General features: G+C 41.3%; 1 protein-coding gene across 1 annotated transcript in view; it reads left to right on the top strand.

Moving 5' to 3' along the window:
- The window catches only part of sspo (SCO-spondin), a 69,221-nt gene that overhangs the window by 5,167 nt on the left and 42,525 nt on the right, over window positions 1-21,529 (top strand). The window contains exons 13-56 of the mRNA XM_026292174.1: window positions 58-187; window positions 927-1,099; window positions 1,298-1,516; window positions 1,626-1,791; window positions 2,208-2,466; window positions 4,193-4,403; window positions 4,957-5,051; window positions 5,130-5,386; window positions 5,506-5,640; window positions 5,733-5,935; window positions 6,104-6,231; window positions 6,653-6,762; window positions 6,992-7,141; window positions 7,447-7,540; window positions 7,678-7,887; window positions 8,339-8,544; window positions 8,828-8,942; window positions 9,110-9,231; window positions 9,357-9,527; window positions 9,606-9,839; window positions 9,948-10,070; window positions 10,239-10,336; window positions 10,810-11,041; window positions 11,130-11,282; window positions 11,733-11,870; window positions 11,990-12,172; window positions 12,295-12,445; window positions 15,121-15,280; window positions 15,624-15,672; window positions 16,623-16,727; window positions 16,851-16,978; window positions 17,649-17,769; window positions 17,877-18,004; window positions 18,118-18,259; window positions 18,362-18,532; window positions 18,690-18,861; window positions 19,064-19,127; window positions 19,585-19,606; window positions 19,750-19,870; window positions 19,982-20,195; window positions 20,366-20,507; window positions 20,616-20,792; window positions 21,039-21,227; window positions 21,437-21,502. Of these exons, the coding sequence (XP_026147959.1) occupies window positions 58-187; window positions 927-1,099; window positions 1,298-1,516; window positions 1,626-1,791; window positions 2,208-2,466; window positions 4,193-4,403; window positions 4,957-5,051; window positions 5,130-5,386; window positions 5,506-5,640; window positions 5,733-5,935; window positions 6,104-6,231; window positions 6,653-6,762; window positions 6,992-7,141; window positions 7,447-7,540; window positions 7,678-7,887; window positions 8,339-8,544; window positions 8,828-8,942; window positions 9,110-9,231; window positions 9,357-9,527; window positions 9,606-9,839; window positions 9,948-10,070; window positions 10,239-10,336; window positions 10,810-11,041; window positions 11,130-11,282; window positions 11,733-11,870; window positions 11,990-12,172; window positions 12,295-12,445; window positions 15,121-15,280; window positions 15,624-15,672; window positions 16,623-16,727; window positions 16,851-16,978; window positions 17,649-17,769; window positions 17,877-18,004; window positions 18,118-18,259; window positions 18,362-18,532; window positions 18,690-18,861; window positions 19,064-19,127; window positions 19,585-19,606; window positions 19,750-19,870; window positions 19,982-20,195; window positions 20,366-20,507; window positions 20,616-20,792; window positions 21,039-21,227; window positions 21,437-21,502 (6,637 nt within the window). The remainder of the gene's footprint in view (window positions 1-57; window positions 188-926; window positions 1,100-1,297; window positions 1,517-1,625; window positions 1,792-2,207; window positions 2,467-4,192; window positions 4,404-4,956; window positions 5,052-5,129; window positions 5,387-5,505; window positions 5,641-5,732; window positions 5,936-6,103; window positions 6,232-6,652; window positions 6,763-6,991; window positions 7,142-7,446; window positions 7,541-7,677; window positions 7,888-8,338; window positions 8,545-8,827; window positions 8,943-9,109; window positions 9,232-9,356; window positions 9,528-9,605; window positions 9,840-9,947; window positions 10,071-10,238; window positions 10,337-10,809; window positions 11,042-11,129; window positions 11,283-11,732; window positions 11,871-11,989; window positions 12,173-12,294; window positions 12,446-15,120; window positions 15,281-15,623; window positions 15,673-16,622; window positions 16,728-16,850; window positions 16,979-17,648; window positions 17,770-17,876; window positions 18,005-18,117; window positions 18,260-18,361; window positions 18,533-18,689; window positions 18,862-19,063; window positions 19,128-19,584; window positions 19,607-19,749; window positions 19,871-19,981; window positions 20,196-20,365; window positions 20,508-20,615; window positions 20,793-21,038; window positions 21,228-21,436; window positions 21,503-21,529) is intronic.

The following is a 21,529-nucleotide window of genomic DNA, read 5'->3' as shown; positions in this document are numbered from 1 at the left end:
TCGCATTTGTATGTGTGTCAGCCATTTATCCTTATGTTACGCTTGTTGTGTGTTCAGGACTTTGTTGATAGGAAGCTGGTGGTGAGTGTGCGCTGTGGGGAGTGTGCAGCAGGAGGAAGAGGCCTGGGTTGTCTAAGGGAGATGTCTGTCACTGCACTGCGCACCACAGTTACCATCACAGACACTGGTGGGTTTATTTTACATTCAGACTGGTCATTCCTCTCGGTGCTGAGATACGAAGTAATTATTTCACACTCTGATGGTTGGAACATCAGAGGGATTAACACTGAAGGGCAGTGAGGGGTGGGTATGTTGCAGTGTGCCATAGTGTCTTTTTGATGCTACTAGAAGTGAACTTTGTTAAAATCTTCTACATAGGTGGGATAAAAAATATATAAAAAACAAGGTTTTGAACATCAAAGATTTTCAGTATGTTGGTTTGGCTGGATCTGACTGAAGTGTGCATATTTTCTCTGTATATATTGTATATATTTTCTACTTTTCTCTCTATTAGTTTACTGTATGTAAACAATAGATTAAATGAATTACAATCGTTTGATTTTATGCCCAAATTCTACCGTCATTACCCTTGTTTGCAGCTGAAGCAGGCAGTTCTGATAAATATTTACTACAAAGAAATATTTACTGCAAATGGCAGTTAATTGGTGAACTTAAAGAAGTGGACCATTTAGCCACTGAATAGCCAGACATTTCTGTCAAGTGCTGGTGGAGAACAAAACAGAGTTAACAGAACTTACATTTACCACACAAGCATGGCTTGAATAAAAGTGTGTATGTGTGTGTGTGACTGTGCAAACAAACTGCTTTTTAATGAACTACTTCAAAACCTAATAATATGTGAATATTACATACATATTACATATTACACTGCCTTCTGATTGCTTAGATTTTATTGTTATATTCAGGTACAGTGATGTTGAATGGCCAGAGGGAGGCGTTGCCTGTGCTGACAGGGGACCTGGCTGTGCGTAGAGCCTCCTCTTTATTTCTTCTCATCCAGGCTTTTGGAGCCCAGCTACTCTGGTATCTCGATGGCTCATTAGCACTCATCACCTTGCAACCTGGTTTTGCAAACAAGGTGACATTCACATTTTAATATGATTAATTTACTTCTGCCGTTTTGAAACCCAAAGTAGTTGAAACCAATTTTTAGTATAGGAGAGGGACCTCTGTTATTTTAAATTCCCTTCCACTAAATTTTACTATAGGTAAGGGGTGCAATTGCACCTTTATGATAAACAAAATGTGTTTCATTAATGTTTAATTTGCATTAAAGGTGCGTGGGCTGTGTGGAACACTGACCTGGAGCCAGAATGATGACTTTACTACCCCAGATGGAGATGTGGAGAACAGTGTGTCATCCTTTGCAGGAAAATTCACTACAGAGCACTGTACTGCTCTGAGTGGAGCTCCACCTGACCCCTGTACCACCTATGCCCAGAGGAGACATTATGCAGAGACAGTGTGCTCCGTCATACACAGTCCTGTCTTTCAGGTAGTGTATACAGGACACGACTTTCCTACTCTCTCAGGAGTGAGTTCATTATCATCTTTCTTCTTCTCTTTTATTCACACCCACACCTCCTTCCTTTCCATACTTGCAGGTGTGTCATGATGTGGTGGAGAGGGAGCCCTATTTCCGTCTGTGTCTGTCAGAAGTCTGCGACTGTGCTGCACAGAAGGCCTGTCACTGCACCATCCTCACTGCCTATGCTCGCCACTGCTCTCAGGAGGACATTACTGTCCACTGGCGCAATCGCACCTTTTGTCGTAAGTGGGGAGGCCATTGATGAAGTGATGATTCAGGAATTCCATTGCCATAATAGTTCAATGAAATGTTTCTCATCATTCCGTTAAATTTTTTTTATTTATTTGTAACTTGTCATATGATTAGTCTCAGACCAGCACTGACATGACTGAGAATGGCCCCAGATTAAACAAATACAGTTTGAAACTGGTAAGGTATGCAGGTGTAGAGTGACCCAAGTCAGACATGCAGGTTAACTTCCAGTATGTTGGCTTGCTTGAATGCCAGTAGAAAATAATTCTGTATTATGGGGTGCTTGATTTTTACTTTTTTTAATACATTTTGTGGTATTTAGCTTTTAACTTTCAAAGCAATAATCACAAATCATACAGAGCTTGTTTGCCTTTTTCAAACCATTTTCATTTTCCTTTCTCCCTAGCGGTCCAGTGTTCAGGCGGTCAGGTGTACCAGGAATGTGGCCGTGCATGCAAAGTTTCCTGTACAGATCTGCAGCAGGGCTGGAATTGCAATGATGGTGGTGGAATTGGTCTTAGGACGTGTGTTCCGGGTTGCCAGTGCCCACCAGGACTAGTGCAGGACCACCAGAGCCAGTGTGTGCCCATCAGCATGTGCCCCTGTGTGCAAGGGGATAAGACATACCAACCTGGTGCTGTTATTCAGAACAACTGTAACACCTGGTATGTAAGAAAGAACTGGGGCTGGAATTACACATTTTTGTTCAAATCAGTTACTTCCTTGCTAAATTTCGCAGGTACTTACTGCCATACATGTGCTACATATTTTCTTTTTTTATATTTGAACTCTCTGTCTTTTGATGAAAGTATGTGTTGAGTCAGACTTTACTGGTAATGTTTAATTGATGCAATTAAAATATAAAAGGCATCACTGCAAAAGTATAACTTTACACAGCAGTTTAGAGCTTTTTAGTTGCTACTTATATCAGCTCATTACACAGAACCTCCTTTGACTCCTAATGGCTGAATTTAATTTAGGTTAAATATTAACAGTGCTGCACAGATCCAGTACTCTTGGAACTATGAACCGCAGGCATACTATCTCTCAAAAAGAGGTTTCATGGTGGAGGTCAATTCAGTGCAAGCTCTTAGTGGCCTGTATGGTGTAGATGACATTTTTACAGCACTTCATAAAATCAGGACGTTCTTCTATGGTTACCTACATGCGGCTTTTATCATCTAGCTGTGATAAAGAGAATAAACGTGTTGCCTTCACTGTCAGTAGATCACAGCTTTGATGCAGCGACAATATAATGTTGGAGTGAACCTTGGGCCCTTGACGTGACTAAAACTGCCCAGACCATGTGCTGATGAATTCCTAAGGTTTTGAGGATGCAGTATAGTCTCCAAATCACTAACATAACTGTCACCGTTTATCTTTGAAGACAATATGGAAGGTCCGAGATCACCATGATACAGTATGCTTGTGTGATTTTCTAACAATATAGGTAAATAATCATTTATGAATATTAGATTTTATTGCATTGGAAGTAGTGCATGACACTACATGTAGAATCACATAAAAATGTACAAACAGTAGCTTTAAGTTAAATCCTTATTTAAAAAAACTTTCCTGCCTCATAGCAATTGCAAAATAAGCAAAACTCTCTGCGTGTGTAAGAACATGTCATTTCAAGCGGATCCCTAGTGGTGTAAGAGCTCTAATGAAATCACTCTATGGTCCTGTTTCCTGCTACAGGATAGGTTGATTTCATTGAATCTCTTCACTGCACTACAGCAATGATCTGTGAATCTGAAACATTTGTTAATAATTGAGCAAGAGTAGTAACAGTATAACTAGTAAGCTTGATAAATTGGTGTCTAACTTTATTATACGTGTACGTGTGCGTGTGTGTTGTGGTGCATGGTACTGTTTGTCCATGACTCCTTTTCACTGTGTTGTAACTGAGATTTGTTCCCATGCTGACCATTGACCTGATTAACTGCTATGAGGAAATTTGAACCCAAGAGTAGATGATTATTTCACTGATTTAAAATACACAGATTTGCTTTGAAATGACAAGTCACCTTAAATTACAAGCTTTTCTTCATATTCCAGTTTTCATTACTTCACTTAGCACATCCTGTTGTTGTCTCACTGCATTTTACAGATGCTGTTTAGACTTTAAAAACAGTACAGTGAATAAATTGTGTTAATAAACTTCACTGTCAGCAGATATTTAGTCTAATAACTCAACTGTACATTTGCACAACAGAGCATAGGTTTCTTTAACTTTTGAACCAATATCACTGCACTTTAACACATTTTAGTTCATTTTATGTTACTTATTCGCTACCAATATTTCCATTCAAACCATGATTTTTGCAAAAACACAGTAATGACTTAAGGCAATTGTAAACTGTTCATTTCCCTCTCTACTCTTCACAGTGTGTGTGAGCAGGGGATGTTTAACTGCACTCAGGAACATTGTGATGAAGTAAATCCATGTCCAGGCTCGCTGGTCTTCTCTCCACGCTCTTGCCTCTTGACCTGCTCAACTCTGGACCCTCCTGGTCAAAAGCCTGGTTACAGTGTCTCTCAGTCAAGCTGCAAAGAGCCTCTATCTGGCTGTGTCTGTCCCCAGGGAACTGTCCTCTCGGTGGGTAAAAATCTAGGATATCTTTTAGAAACGTGAAGTTCTGAAACTACAGACCTTTTCACAGCAGACAGTTAAAGCTGTCATAGGAGGCAAAGCATAAATACAGTTAACATCCAGTTGACATAGCATTAACAGTGCATCGTTTATTCATATGGGGTTGTCCAGGCCACCTGGTGAATTTAAGTCCAGTATTACATCTCTTCCATATTTGCTTGATATATCAAGTTATACTTTATTGCTGTTTGGATAATCAAGGATTGAGGACAAGAGGAGACATGAGAAAGGACACAATAGCCCACACTTCACCAATGTCTTTTTTATCAGAAATTATTCATTTTACTTTAGATGAGTTGAGGAAAGGACGTCTTTTAGATTGGGAAATTAGATTGGGAATGGTAGAGTCACTGTTTCTACCTTGCATTTTCCTGGCCCTGTTATTCACTAGACTGTTTCTTGAACTGACCCTTAATTTCCATGACCTAGCTATCTATAATTTTAATAATTAGTAAAAAAAAAAAAATTGGTTAGTTTTGTCTGTTCTGGTTTCCTCCAGGGTGATCGCTGTGTTTTGCCAGATGAGTGCCCATGTCACCATAATGGTCGGCTTTACTACAGCAACGACACTATCACTAAAGACTGCAACACATGGTAATGTATGTATTTGACTCATTGCATCACATCACTTTACATTTAACTAACTCAACTATATTTCTCTCTTTCATGCAGTGTTTGTAAGGAGCGCCGCTGGCACTGCAGCCAGTCTGCCTGTGCTGGAGTGTGTGTGGCGACCGGTGATCCACACTATGTGACATTCGACGGCCGCTGTTACACTTTCCTGGGTGACTGCCAGTACGTGCTAGCAAGGGAGACCAGTGGTTTGTTCAGTGTCACAGCGGAGAATGTGCCCTGTGGTAGCACTGGGGTTACCTGCACAAAGTCTGTCACACTCAGCCTGGGAAATACCATCATACACCTGCTGAGAGGTAGGAGGGACAAGCAGCCCCATGAGGCCGAATGATAGAAACTTGATGTTCACATGCCCCATGGACTATGTTTTAGGACATAATTGCTTAAGGTAAAGTGTCTTGTCTCTATCATTTAGGTAAAGCTGTGACAGTAAATGGGATGCCAGTTACTCTACCCAGGTCCTACAGTGGCAGTGGTCTGACTTTGGAAAGAGTTGGCCTGTTTGTGTCCCTCACCTCTCAACTTGGGGTCACTCTGTTGTGGGATGGAGGTAGAACAAACACACACCAGTTTCTTGTTGTCTGACTGTAATATAGTTGTCACTAATATCCCTGATATTGTCATTCCACTTGCTATTTCCAGGTATGCGTGTGTATGTGCGTCTTGCAGCCCACCTTCAGGGTCGGGTCGGGGGCCTATGTGGGAACTTTGATGGGGATACAGAAAACGACTTCACAACTCGACAAGGCATTGTGGAGTCTACAGCTGAGCTGTTCGGAAACTCCTGGAAAGTCAGCCCCTCTTGTCCTGATGTAGCAGATCAGGACCTCCGAGACCCCTGTGCTGTAAGCTTGGAAAAGATACATGCAAATTCACATACACACGTTAGCCTTGACATTAGACATATTAGGGCAATGCTGCCACGTCAGTTTTGGGGGTAACCTCTGTTTTGGTGTTTTATGTTTCTTATACACAGACAAAGGGGAACTCATTTCTTTCTCTGTTTTGTTCAGCTGAACCCTCACAGAGTGACATGGGCCAGGAAAAGGTGTGCAGTCGTGACTCAGGAACTCTTTTCTCAGTGTCACTCTGAGGTGCCCTTCCAGCAGTATTATGACTGGTGTGTCTTTGATGCTTGTGGGTGAGTGATCTAGGCAATCTACGAACTTTATCTGAAAGTACTCTTACAAAACTATGTACTCTACTATAGAATATTAGGCCTTTTCCACCACAGCACTTACTGACACATAATCGAAGTCCTAGTGTAATATTTTTAGTGACATGTTTCCTTTTAAGTGACGTAAATCTGATCCTTCATAGTTTGTAAAATACATTGTAATATGGTAGACCCATTCCCTTTGTCATACAAGCCCTAAAATGTTCCATTTATGTGAAAACATATTATGGGTTGGTAAGGTCCTGAAAAAGCAGCTGTCTTAGTGTTAAATAAGTACGAGTTTCTCTTAGTGTTGTTGTTTCTTTTTTCTTGAAACGTTTATACTCTCAGAAGTATTGTAGCTGACTGATAGTATTTTACTGCTGTTTGTATGTGTGTGTCTTAGCTGTGACTCTGGTGGGGACTGTGAGTGTCTCTGCACAGCTATTGCTGCCTATGCTGAAGAGTGTAACCGCAGAGGGGTCTACATCCGCTGGAGGTCCCAGGAGCTGTGCCGTATGTTGAACACACAACACAGTGTAACACGCTGAATATAAAAACACCACACCTTAAGGCTGGTGATGCCCCTTCTTCTTACTGCTGGTTTGGTGCTGCCCTTGACTATATGCTGCTGCTCATAATACATCCTCACGAAGTGTCATATCAGTAGCACCTAGATTCCAGTAGTGATGGAGGTGCAGTCACAACACTTAATTCACTGTCGTTTTTCTAACATTCCCGGCAGCTCTGCAGTGTGAGAATGGACTGGTGTACAGTCCCTGTGGTCCAGCCTGCTCTGCTTTATGTCCCAGTGTGCTGCAGAGTCCACACTCCCAGTGTGGCATCCTCTCCTGTGTGGAGGGCTGCTTCTGTCCTGCTGGCACTGTCCAGCATGGTAAGAGAGCTTTAGCTCACTATTCATATACTGACAAGAGAGACACAATACTTCTGTAGTTATATTTCTATCAATAGCTTTGTCAGTCCCATGCTCAGATCCTCAATTGATCCTGACAGTGTGGTGCAATTATTGAGCTTTCCTGTAATACAATTCCCTGGACAAAATATCTAATTTGCACATACTGATTTTAATAACACTCGTTTCATTTATTGCTGCCTCTGGGCAAACTTTAAAATTACTTTGACTTACAACTTGCAAAGCTGTAGGAACAGCAAGATTGTCAGCATGTTTTCTATTTATAGGTGACAGCTGCATAGTCCCTACTGAGTGTCCATGTGAGTGGGAAGGCTCCATGTTTCCACCTGGAACAACCATCACTCGACACTGCCAGAACTGGTTTGTCAATCTAAATGTTTAGAAAAGTATATTACACACGTTTTTTTTTTTTTAATATTCAAGGAGTTAAAGAAATTGACCATAAAATGAACACTGGAATCATACTCACTGCAATTTCTTTGCCTTTTTGTGTCAAGTTCCTGTGTGGATGGTGTGTGGCAGTGTGAGGGTGTGGCCTGCCCTCCTCCCTCCCCTCCATGTCTAGAGTCTGAGTTTACCTGTGCTCATGGGCGCTGCATCCCCACACAGTGGGTGTGTGACAACGAGGATGACTGTGGTGATGGTTCAGATGAGCACTGCCCAGACACCTGCTCTGCAGACCAGTTTCGCTGTACCAGCACACCAAAGTGAATACAAACATACTTTTGTTATCAACAAATGCAGTTTCTGTTTGTGGAGATTATGGAGACTCAAAGATGAGAGCTCAGACATAATAAGTCAAGTATCAGTGCATAACCTAAAGTATAGAAGCATTTTTTGAAAAAGGCTTTATTTTTAGACCTGCTAACATCATAGAAAATCACTATAGATGTCAGACACAATGGTATTAGTATATATGCTACAATTAATGTATGTTAATATAAATAATGTGTGTAAACATGCCAGAATGCTAAATCCTAATGTTTAAAAATGCTGTCTTGTGCTATTCTAAACACAACATACAGGCTGCTTTATTGTTACATGCTAAACATTAGCATGTTCCATCCAATATTTCGATAATTTGTTTACATGTGAAAGAGTATTCTTCACTGCTAGAATGTCATTTCTGAGTAATGTAATTTAATCCCAACCCTCCAGTGGACCATGTTTGAACCAGACTCTGCGTTGTGACGGCCACCCAGATTGTGTTGACCAATCAGATGAGGAGTTCTGTGGACCTAGTACCCCTGTGCCTTTGTGCCCAAGGGGGGAGTTTCAGTGTGCCAATGGAAAGTGTCTGCCAGCCACTCGTGTATGTGATGGAAGGCTCGACTGCGGCTTTGCTGATGGGTCTGATGAGCAAGGTAATTTGTTAGTTACACTATTCAGCAGTGTAGTGCACTGACAAACTGAACAGAGCAGAAATATCATAATATGGGCTCAACCTTACTGTCAACACAACAAAATTCAAATGAACAAGAGTGTGTTTTATGAATCATGCACCTCAGCAGTTTTGTCAAGTCCAGCCCTGTAACAAAAATTGACATATTTCAGGTATTGTTTTCTGTGTTTTTTAAATGTGGTCATACCTGACTTAATCATCTTGATGTGATGACTGTGTGAATAACTGTACACTTGTCAACCCAGACTGCGGTGTGGTGTGTGATGAAGGGGAATTCCTTTGTGCTGGAGGACGTTGCATTCTCTATTTCCACCGCTGTGATGGACATGATGACTGTGGGGACCTGAGTGATGAGAGAGGGTGTGTGTTATGTTTCGCTGAACTTTTTTGAATCTGAAAGTCTGCTTAACGTGTCACTGATATAATAGACTTTCAAGCATGTTGTCATGAATTTACATCTGATTTTTTTGTGTGTGCGTGACTTAGCAGCACTCATTATGATTATCTGATCTCTTGAATGGTTTTAGATGTCTCTGTGCCTCAGGGGAATTTCAGTGCCCAGGGGGCCTGTGCGTCTCTGCTGACAGAGTATGTGATGGGCACAGAGACTGCCCCACTGGGACAGATGAAGCTGTCTGTCCAAGTAAAGGTACAAAATAATAGTAACAAGTACAAGTGTGTTAACTATCAGATGAATACATTTATTCCTGACATCAACCCCTCCTGTAGGATTTGCATAAGTAACAAAACTGGTCATCCTCTGTTATGTGGCAGTGACTTGTGCTCCTGACCAGTTCGCCTGTAGTGATGGCATATGCATTGCCACAACTAAGGTGTGTGATGGAAAGACAGACTGCTCAGATGGAGATGATGAGAACAGTACTCTTTGCTACACTATTGTAACTGCCTCTCCTCAGCCTGTCAGCCCAATAGTCCCTACTTCAGGTAAAAGTCATGTTTTAGAAATTTAAGAGGAGACTTTTTGAGTGTTCACTATTTTCTTATAACCCTCTCTCATTCCAGTTTGTTGGCCATATGAGTTTGGCTGTGCCACTGGTGGGCAGTGTGTGCCTCAGGCCTGGCGTTGTGATGGTGAGACAGATTGTATGGACAGTAGTGATGAGCAGCAGTGCTCTGCCCTCTGTCGACCTGGGCAGGTGCCCTGCAGGAGTGGGGATCAATGTGTTGACTACCAGCACCTCTGTGATGGGACTCTACATTGCAGGGATGCTTCAGATGAGAGTGTAGACAACTGTGGTGAGTTTGTTAGAATAAAATGATCAACTACATACTTTGAGCATCAGGAGAATCCTGCAGTTTGTTTGATCTGGTTACAGAAGCAAATTTGGTTTACCTGTCTTCTAGGCTCTATCCGGATACCTCCCTGTCCAGGTAGCTTCTCATGTGACAACCGCACCTGTGTGAACATGACGCAAGTGTGCAATGGCCTCCCAGACTGTCCAAGAGGCGACGATGAGTTGGTGTGTGGTGAGTTCTCTTAAGATAAGCACAGTTTGAGAGGTGAGACTGGAAAGACTGGAAGAAATAGAGAAAACATAACTTCTCTGTAGTTTTCAGTCTCCCAGGTTTATAGTATTTGTCATGACAGATTTCTTCCATGTTTATTAATATTTTTTTACTTCTGGTTCTGCCCAGATAAAACTGTCTCACCAATGGTCCCTGGCAGTAGAAACACCACTGTCACCTGCCCTGAATTCACCTGTATGGATGGATCCTGTATCCCGTTCAACATGGTAGGTGCAGGCTTTTTTTCTGTGTCAAATAAGACATTTCTAATATCCACTCAGAGCAAACTAATGTTTTGTTGGTTGCTGACTGCTAATGATAGACTAGATACTATTCCCTACCTCTTGAAATAAAAATTGTGACATTGGGCTTTATTAATGCACCATCTACCACTGGCCTTTTTGTAAATCTGAAATCTTTCATACATGCCCATATTTATGCAAAAAAATACAGTCATTATTAAAGTAGTTTCAGCTGGTTTTAAAGGTGGGAATGAAATTGCATGCTAGTAAATTTGATTTTCTTTTTATAATTTATATGATTACAATTAATATGGTCACTGAGCTCCCTCACACGTAAACAACTGAAAAATAAACAAAAAAATGTCCTCATTATTTGTATTTAGGACTGAAAACATATTTTCCACATCCAAAAGCAAAAAAGAACTTATGTAAATACAGTTACTGTGTATTATTACCAGGTTTGTAATGGTGTGGCAGACTGCCCAGACTCCTCACTTGCACCACTTGGAGAACCAACAGATGAGCAGAGTTGTAGAACTTGGAGCTCCTGGGGTCCCTGGAGCCCTTGCAGCACATCCTGCGGGACAGGCTCCATGAGCCGTCAGAGAACCTGCCCTCCAGGAGACCCACTGCGCCATTGTTGGGGGCAGGACATCCAAAGGCAGGAATGCTTCAACACAACCTGCCCAGGTGGACACAAAGTTTTGTCTAAACAGTCATGTCTTGATGCTTAGCTGTATTTGTAATTAAACATGATGCCCTTTCCTTCCCCTTCCAGTGGATGGTCAGTGGCTACCCTGGGGCAGCTGGTCGAACTGTTCTAGTGGTTGCGGTGGAGTGCAGGTCCGACACAGAGGATGCATCTCTCCTCGCTATGGAGGACGAGACTGTACCGAGCTCCCTGGATCATCCAACATAGCAATGGAAATCAGTAAGAGTCTGTAGTCTGTAAACTAAGCTTGAACTGAAATAATAAGATCTTACTGGCTTAAAATGACTGGTTGGAATATGGAAAAAGTGCACTCATTGACATACCAACAATAACATTATTGAACAGTAGTTCACATTAAAACCTTCGCATATCTGCGACTTTTGGAAATAGATGTTTGTATCATTTTTTAAAATGCTGCTTTGGGTTGAGCACCACTTAACCTGGACAAAAAAAAAATCAAAACTCTTGACATGATACAGCTAGAAGTATGAGAGAAAATATGTTTTTATAAGTTAATGGATAAAGAAACAGATAACCTATTAAAATTTGTTAATATAAATAATTTTTATCTAAAAATGTTCCACATATGTCTGATCAAAATGCACCTTTTAATTCCGGTATCAAATGTTTTCATGTTTTTCCCACCTTTTCTTCCCCGTTCCACTCCAGACCCATGTCCTAGTGAAGGATGTGTCAACACCAGCTGTCCCACTGGGTTGGTGAGACACAACTGTGCTCCTTGTCCATTGTCCTGTGCCCACATCAGGAGTGGGACAACCTGTGATCCGACAGCACCTTGCTTCTCCGGTTAGTCCAAAGACATCTGGAATATTTTTGCTCTACAATAAATTGTTGTTTATGCCACTTTACTGCCACCAGAGTGTTGTTTTTGCAAGCTTTTCTCATGAACCTGCCTCCATCTTCAGGTTGCTGGTGTCCAGAGGGCCAGGTGATGACTCATACACAACAATGTGTGTTACCAGAGGAGTGTGCATGTGAGGTGGCAGGTGTGCGCTATTGGCCAGGCCAGCAGATAAAAGTGGACTGTGAGATTTGTGTTTGTGAGAGAGGAAGACCTGAGAGATGTCAGCCAAACCCAGACTGTTCAGGTGAGTCTGTAAAATCCAGTACACAAACTATTGTAACTATTGTTTTTAACTACATATTAGACGTGGTACTTCATCTGCCATAAAATCTGAGCATTTATACAGTCAGTTTTGTATTGCTGTAGTGCACTGTGGCTGGTCATCATGGTCTGAGTGGGGAGAGTGTTTGGGGCCCTGCGGTGTCCAGAGTGTTCAGTGGGCTTTTCGAAGCCCAAATAATCCCACCAAGGATGGAGACGAAAAAAAATGCAGAGGAATCTATAGGAAAGCTCGCAGGTAAATAGCGCTTTCTCCAAGAGACTGTTAACTGCTTACCTTTCCTGCTACTCTTTGTATAGAGATTACTCATCTGTTCAGGAGCAGGACCACACTTCAACTCACTTCAAACACTTCTCTTGCTTTCATATGTCTGTATCTTCTATCTCCACCTATTCACTGGCACAATGGTTTAATCTACAAAACTCTAAATTTTCCATCACAAATATCAGACTTAACAGTAGTCCTCCAATGAGCATTAAGAAAGGAAGATTCCTTACCATGGCACTGGGACTAAGGTTCTTGCTCCCGCTACTGGTGCCCAGATACCAGCTCCTGTCCTGTCCAACAATTCCTTCCTTCTATAAACACTTAGAATCCAGTTTCCCTTCACCCTATTTCCATGTTTCAGTCATGCCCATTGCTCCTGTCCGGATGCCATTCTCCACTTTATGACCAAAAATTTCCCAGTCCGCTCCAAAGAACTAACTGCATGAGAATTTGCCTTTTTCACTGAGTAGGGACGACCTTTGCTCTGCCTATTCAGCTCACTGCTCAGAACTAGATTACTACCTGACTAGAATTCTCGATTCAGCCCTTCCCATTGGAGGTACGGCCTTCTACCAATATCACATTCAGTTTGCTTCTCAAGAGCCACTGCCAATTCAAGCAGGATATCTACTGGGATGCCTCACACAGAAGCTGTACTGTCACATCTTTGCAACTCATTCAGCTCTTCCCTGCCACATTTGCAGGTCTTCATCTCACCCAGTCACCACCTGTACAGTCCTCTTCCCAAAACCGAAGACCAAAGTCACTCTTATTTCCTCAGCTACAGTTGCCTGTCCCAGAGTAGTATTTCAGCCCTCTGAAACCTTTGCATGCAAAAACGTCCTGCCCACCTTGAATGACATGGAGGTCAGATGTATCAGAAGGCTTCAAGGTTGGGCTCTTTTCATCCATCTTTTGCCAAGCTCTTCATCAGTCCTTTGGGTATGGCTACAAGGAACTACTCAGGGAAGAAACATTGATTAATCAGCTCTCTATGACAATCATATTCCAAGCATCATTCACAGTGATGACTTTCTTTCTTCCACTCCATTGTTGTACTCAAACAGACCACAAAACCAGTGTATCTGAAAAAGTGAACATTACAAGTACATTTAAGTTCTCCCAGTCAATCCCAATTACTGAGACGTCTATGACATTCAATGAAAAGGCACCTTTTGCAATAAGCCTTCAAGTTGTTTCATTCTTTGTCTGAAACCCTGCACTGGATACTTCTAAACAACTACAAAATCCCATACAACAACTTTCATACTGTGTTCACACATCTTCTACCCCATTACTTGTCAGCTCCATCAATTTCAACATATCCAAAATCGAGCCACAATTCTGGAAACACCGTCTCTCAAACTGCAACAGCCTCACATTTTATAGAGGCCATCTGTCAAACCCAGAAGACACCTGGCTCTCACTAAGGCTGCTGCTTTTGCTGGTATTGGAGAACTCATGGTTCTCTGCTGCCTGGCCACCAGTTTCTCTGAAAACCATTTAATCCTTCTTCATCTGTGTTTGAAGTCTTCCCTGGAATGAAAGGTTAAAAAAATGAGTCCTCATCAACTCCAGTAGTCTTGCCACAGTCAACATCATCAACAAGGGCCGGAGTGACTCTCCTTTCATTATGCCCTTCATACATCATGTTACCTGGCTGTGCTTCACTCAAATCCTGCTTTGTGCTGAGCACATTCCTGTTAACTTTAATGCCATAGCCAGCAATAATTTCTTTGCCAAACTACTTACAGATTCAGCCCGTTCCTCTTCTCCCTCAACCCCCACCCAGCTAGCACTGCTTCTCAAAAGACTTCACCGCCAGTTGCCAGTTAGACCTCCTTGTTGTCTTTGCTTAACCTCCAATCTCTAAGCCCTGTGCATCAAAACCATTTGTTATAAGTGCCCTTCTAGCTACTTATCACAAACCCTAGACTACATTTCAAGGCTTCTTATAATTCTCTAAATTCTCCAAATGCGTCCAGCAGGATTAATCCAAGCTGTCATTCCTGTGTTTCTGACCTCGTGTCTTCCCTGATGACTGCCTGGTTTATTTGCTAAAAAGAAGCTGAACTAACCAATCAGAGAAACCATTCCCTATCATCTACTTTAAACTAAATAATCCCCTTAGCACATATAATCCTCTGGCACAGCATCTGCAAAGTACATCTGCAAAAAAAACAAAAAAACAAAAAAGACACTTTCTTCCCTTCTGACCATCTATTTTTCACAAATTCTGGGCAGGTGGTCACTTTTTGATTTATCTGTCATTTCAGAAAATTCCTTACATAGTGTGGTATTTCTGCAGGCTTATTCTTCTGCCATTCCTTTCATATACAAGTGGCTACAACAGCTCTAAACTGAGGTGTCTTCGATAATACACTTAAGGTTATGGGACACTGTTCTTTGCAAGCCTGTCAACTTTAAATCCATTTCAATCTGCAAGAACGCTATAACGCTCAATCTTTGCTTTATCCTTATAAAGGTTTTTGGTAGTCTGCCAAGCATGGGAGCAGCCATGGTTTTCCTCTGGTTACCTCGCCCTCTGTCATCAACTATTCATCTCCCCTTGTTCTTGCTAAATAAACCATTAAGCTAATCTCTGTGATGCCGTGGTCCTTGCTTGTGTGTCCCTGTCTGTACAGGTGTCAGACAGACCCCTGTGAGGAGTGTGAGTACCAGGGTCAGTCCCATGCTGTGGGAGACAGATGGAGGTCAGACCACTGCCAGTTATGTCGCTGTCTGCCTAACCTTACAGTGCAGTGTTCTCGTTACTGTCCATACACTGTCACTGGATGCCCACAGGTAAGAGGGGAGCTGTGTGTGTGTGTGTGTGTGTGTGTGTTTCAGGGGTATATGTGCATTTATACTTGGCATGCATGTAATCAGCGTAGGGTACAAAAGTGTCCATTTTTACATAATGCAGTGGCCTAGTGTGTGGAAATATGATCCAGTTCAATGAAACACTTACACCTTAAAAGTGTCTGTTTTTCATTCTTTTCTCTGCTAAACAGTCCAATGGACACTGCCCTTGATATAATCAGCAGCTTTGCAGTCTTTGCATTGCTTTTCCTTTGTATAGTTGTGTGCTATGGCATCCACACATGGTTGACTAAGTCAAATGTTGATGTTACTTGTGTTTGAGCAGGACGAAACTCTAGTGCCTGGAGAGGGTGATAGCTGTTGTTACTGTCAAGGTAAATCATGACTGTTGCTCTGCTTTCTCTGTGTGCTTAATGGTGAATAAAATGACTTATATTTTTAGATTAAAGTAAACATCTGCGATTGTTTTCATATAAGCCTTGAAATAATGAAAAAAATCTCAAGTTATGATGTCAAATGAAGAAGAAATATGTATGAGGTTAGATTTCTTTTGAGTTTTACACCTTCCATTAAAGCACGGGCTCATGTACTGATGTTGTATTGGAGAGTCGTTCTAATTCAGCAGAAGTATTCAAAAGTTTGATCAACAAATTTAAAAAGTCAGAAATTAACAATCAAATTATTATTCTAATCAAAGAGGGACTTTCTCAGCATCCACATTTGTAGGAACAACCATGTTTGTGTTTTCTTATAGTTGTTTCTTTGTAATTTTGTGTCTTTTTTAGCTATTTAATGCCCATTTTACTCTTTTTACATCTCTTCGTAATCATGTTGCACCTATATTTACTTGTTTTGTGTCTATTATTAGGTTTTTTTTATATGTTTGTTTAGAGCATTTCAGTTTGTTTTCACACTCCTTTTAGTCACACAGTGTCTGGGTTTAGTGGTTTTGCCTTTGTAGCTGTTTTCTCTGCATTTTTGTTAGACTTTCCAATTGAAAGGTTAACAGTCCCTCCTCTAGGGCCTGTGGGCCTGTGCCCAGTAGCCCATTCAGTAATCCATCCATCGCTAGAAATTTTCTAAGGAGGAGTCCAGGGCTTTTTCCAAGTGCTAAATTGGAGAAATAGCTAAATAAAGCACACAAGATCTGCAAATTACTGTTAAAACAGGGCTACCTAGTAGTGATCTCTAAAACTGCAACACCATAAATATGAGGTGCGTGTTAATGAATTATGAATTATTTAATTGTTGCAATCATTATGACATCAAAGTGATAGTGTTCTCTGACATGAAGCTTTCTATTCTACAATGTCTCTGCATGTAGGAGGAAATGACACAGATCTTGTGACAATAAGTCCTTCCATTATAACCCCCAAGCCAACAGAGGGCACTGCACCCCTGGTTCCCACATATCCACTTCCTCCTGGAGGTTAGTATTTTTTTCACATCCGCATTTGGCTCTGTAGTTAGATGTTGGAGTTCGAACTTTGATCTATTTTCATTAATTGTATTTTTAATAGAATCTCAATGTATGTCCCCCCCTATACTTCAGATGTGTGCTGGTCTCCACTGGGTGTCCAGATTCTCCCAGTCTCAAGTTTCACTGCCTCATCACATCAGACTGGTCATCCACCTGAAGCTGCCCGCCTCCATGCATGGAACCCCCACAAAGACCTCCAGGTATACCAGGCCCAATGTCAGGTTAATGCTGTACAACCTGCTTTTGCACTGGTACATTTTCATTCTGATGAAATGGCTTTGTGCAAGTTACTAAATCCCCAACCAAATGTAGATAGGTATTTAAACTGAGCACCAACAAGGTTGAACATTTTGGTACACAAGAAGTATAAAACTTTTGAATAAACACTTTTTAAAACTGAAAACTCCTCATTTTTTCCTGTTGCCCAGTGATCAGTCCCAGTTTGTTAAGGCTTAAGGCTCTTGCTTAAGGGGTGCTTGTGGTTAGATTTCACAATGCTTCATTAGCCTCTAATCCCTGGTTTTTAACTATACAGTGTCTCCTCATTTTTTAATCCATACTGAAACCATGGCTTTAGAGATGGCAAAGTTTATTAGTCATTTTACGCTTCAACCTTTATACATCAAAAACAGTACTTGGTTCAAAACAGTAGTACAACACAAATAACTGGAATAAGGTCATAAATTAATCATATTCAATTTTATTGGACTAAATATATTTAGCGTTATTTGGTCTACTTGATGACTTGTTCAAGGAATTGGTACACACATTTCCCAGAGATAACTTTAAATTGTAAATTGTTATCCTTCAATTTTTGCCTCAGTGTTACAAACAGGTTGAGTGAAATGTCTTGACATCTGTACCCTGCAGGGCTGGAGTCCACAACCTGAGGAATATAAAGACCTTCCACAGCGGAGCCATGAGGGACACACTGGCACTATACAAAGTCCATATCTACAGATAGACCTGCTGAAACCATACAACATCACTGGTAAACATGCATGCACACACTTTAGAATAAATTATGTTGTGGAAAGACGAATAGTACATCAGTAAAATAAATAAACTAATTACTTCTGTTGCTCTGCTCTTCTATAGGTGTGTTAACACAGGGTGGTGGTGTGTTCAATACATTTGTGTCCAGCTTTTACATTCAGTTCAGCCAGGATGGCAAACGATGGTACACCTACAAAGAGCTTATTGCTGATGCCCGGCCCATAGATAAAGTCAGACATTTTACCAACTCCAAAGAGCTTTCCATCATATATTTTGAGGACCACTTCATATTGCTTTTTAACCTCCATGTTTTGAAGTTCATTTGTTGTCTTTCCCTATCCAGGTGTTTCTTGGTAACCATGATGATGAAGAGGTGGCTGAGAGCAGACTGGACAGGATGGTGTCGGCTCGGTTTGTCCGCCTGTTGCCACTTGATTTTCAGAATGGAATCTATCTTCGAGTTGAGATTATGGGTTGTGGCGATGGTTAGCAGATCTTTTTAACTAGTAACTAGTCATAACTGGTACTTTAATTGTGTTTTGTTGGTGAGTTGTGCTCAAATGCACTTCTAAAATGCTTTCCTTTAGGTTACCACTGGATGACTACCTCAATCCCTCCCTCGACTGTCTCTCCAGTGGGTGGCTGCAGAGTGAAGGAGTTCCAGTGCAAAAATGGGCATTGTGTGCCAGCAGGTCCTTCAGGAGTTGTCTGTGATGGAGTTAATGACTGTGGTGATGCCTCAGATGAGATGTACTGTGGTGAGCTTCCCAAACTGACAAAATGATAATTTATTGTATAACAGGCATGTGTGCTTGCTTATATTTAACTTAACTTAAGGCATTTATATACATTGTAGTCACATTGGTCAATCATGAGGGGTATAATATATTATACATAACTATTGCCCACCTGCAGGTACACAGCCCTCCCCGACAGCCATCAGTCCACGTAGCTGCCCTGCAGGTCAGTTCTCCTGTTCCCCACCAGGGGGCTGCATTTTGGCAGATCAGCGCTGTGATGGGATCCCTCACTGTCCCAAAGGAGAAGATGAGACTGGTTGCCACCCCCATGACAACATCACTACCGAGTCAGACAGGTGAAAGAGATTTATTTTTGCTTCCAGTAGTCATGATATTAGTAGTAACTACACAGTAATAACTTGAAACTAATGTATTAAATATTGGTGCTTATTAACTTTTTCTCCAGTCTCTGTAGCTCCTTTTCTCTCTGGTGTGTTGTTAAGTTGTCAGATGATTTACTCCACTTCCTTGTTGCGTGTCCATTTACAGACCATATACTCCCACCCCAGTTCCTCTCAGGACTCCATCTAAGTCTGCTGTGACTCATCCAACAGTAAGCAAACATTGAAGTTCCTCCAAAACCTGTGTTATGATACTAATGATGTTTGTGCATTCTAAATGACCTCATTTCCACTTATTTTCTTTCTAACGTAATCTAGACATAAAAATGATAAGGAAAGATCCTACTACTAAGAGAGGACGTATATGTGAACCAAAATATGCTTAATTAAAATATAGATACCTTTGAATAAAATAACATCATCATACAAGACTGAAAAAGCATAGATTGGTACAGACAGTTTGGCATGATGACTAATAGTTGCTAAAAATGTGATCATTAAATTATCTTTTTATGGTGTTGTAAAATTAATATTAAAACAAAAAATGTAATCTTTGGAATTACAATACTAAATGTGTTTATAGAAAAAAATGATCAATGACAATGGTTACAGATATTTTTATAGGTGCAGGTGAATATACACTATATTAATCTTCTAATGCATTTACAGGATGGTGGATCAGGATATCATGGTGAGTGCTAAATGTGCTAGATTTAGTACAGTACTTTTTAGTACAGCACCTGCAATTCTCATAAAATAATACTGCAGACCACATGATTAAAAGTGTTATTAAAACTAGTCAAACTGGCTCTGTATCACCATCATATTCTGCAGGCCTCTGCTCTTCCCCCCTTGGACTGGAAGATGGGAGTATTCAGTATGGTCAGCTGACTTCATCCTCACATCGTGAGAACAATCCTGCTGATGCTGGACGGCTGAACATTGTCCCTAATATGTGAGTGATTGTGTAATTGTATGCCTTATGCTTTTTAAATGTATTGATGTTACGTGTTTGTGTAGGAGAATGTAAGGCACATAGCAAAATAACAGAAATTCTTATCTGCAGTCAGGTTATGGAGCCTGGATGGAGTCCTTTGCCTACAGATTCCCAGCCATATTTTCAGGTGGACTTCCTGGAGCCCACATGGCTATCAGGGGTGGTGACACAGGGCAGTGAACGTATGTGGGGTTACCTCACTAAATACCGCCTGGCCTTCGCACTGCACAGCAGCCACTTCACAGATTACACTGAGAGTGGAAAGCGTGGTGACCCTGCTAAGGTATTTGTAATCATCTATCCATTTGGAGCCATATTTCACATCAGGTGATTTCTGTGATTGTATCTATGTATAATCATACAATAAAATGATTTGAACTGGTAGAAGAAAATAAAAAAGTTGTGTTAGAAAAGAAGGTTCATTGAATTACATGTGTTTTGGCTGTGGTATAGGTGTTTGAAGTGCGGATGGTGGGTAGGACCCCTGTGACCCGCTGGCTTAATCGGCTGGTCAGGGCTCGCTACCTGCGCATCCTTCCTGTGGAGTTCAGACACACCTTCTACTTGCGTGTGGAGATCATCGGTTGCAAAGGAGGTGAATAATTTATTGAAATACATAAGTAAATGATAATGATTAAAAATTTTAAGGACTGATGAAATTATGTAAAACAATATAAATCAACTGTTTCTCCTACTCACGTAGATGAACTGATGACCCCCAGCAGTGTTACTACATCTCCCAGTGGTGGTGGGAAAGTGACAGTGCAGCACTGTAAACCAGGCCAGTTTGCATGCCGGCACGGTGAAGAGTGTGTCTCTATCTCTGTGCTTTGTGATGGTCGATCGGACTGTATGGATGACTCTGATGAGATCAACTGTGGTTAGACCTAATGAATATTATTTCATCCTTGTTTTTTTGACTCATGTCACACCATTGATACCAACTTTATATTCTTCTTACAGAACCAAGTGACTGAAACAATTAACATCTGACAGACTATTTGACAGATTAGCAGATGATATGAACTGCACCTTCCTCCAAGGAAGGGGACCAGTGTGGACATCGCTTGCTTATTTTTCATGTATGCCTTTGTTTATCTCTCTTTCTTCTCATCTTCGTCTTCAGGTACAGCTACAACCAGAGGCTTCCCAGGACTACAGAATCACACTAGCTTTACAGGGAGGCCAGGTTTCCACCGTGAAAGCACAACAGGTGCGCCAGGCATCCGCACTACCGCGTCCCAAGGTGGCCTTCCTGGTGTGGTTACATCAGAGGTCACAGGTCAACCTGGACTTCAGAAGACCACCGTCCCAGGTACAGATAAGTATAATCTTTACTGTTACTGGAGAGCTCTAAAAGTCCTTTATGAAGGAGTTTTACTACAGCTTTTTACTACAGAGTCCATTTAGTATTTCATTAAACCAGTTCATTCAGTTTAATGTTTGTTGAGTAGTTCTTTTTCTGACCTAATTGATCAGGCCATAGGACCACCAAACCTTCCATCCACCCAGGCGTCACCACAGGTCAGCCTGGAGTGCACGACACTACAAGCCCTTATTCTGGAAGGCCTGGTCTACAAACCACAAAGGGTGCAGAAGCCAATAGCCTTAATATAG

The sequence above is a fragment of the Mastacembelus armatus genome, chromosome 20, assembly GCF_900324485.2.
Source record: "Mastacembelus armatus chromosome 20, fMasArm1.2, whole genome shotgun sequence".
Lineage (NCBI taxonomy): Eukaryota > Metazoa > Chordata > Actinopteri > Synbranchiformes > Mastacembelidae > Mastacembelus > Mastacembelus armatus.
Note: the sequence above shows the minus strand (reverse complement) of the source record. Positions and strands in the feature narration are given on the sequence as shown.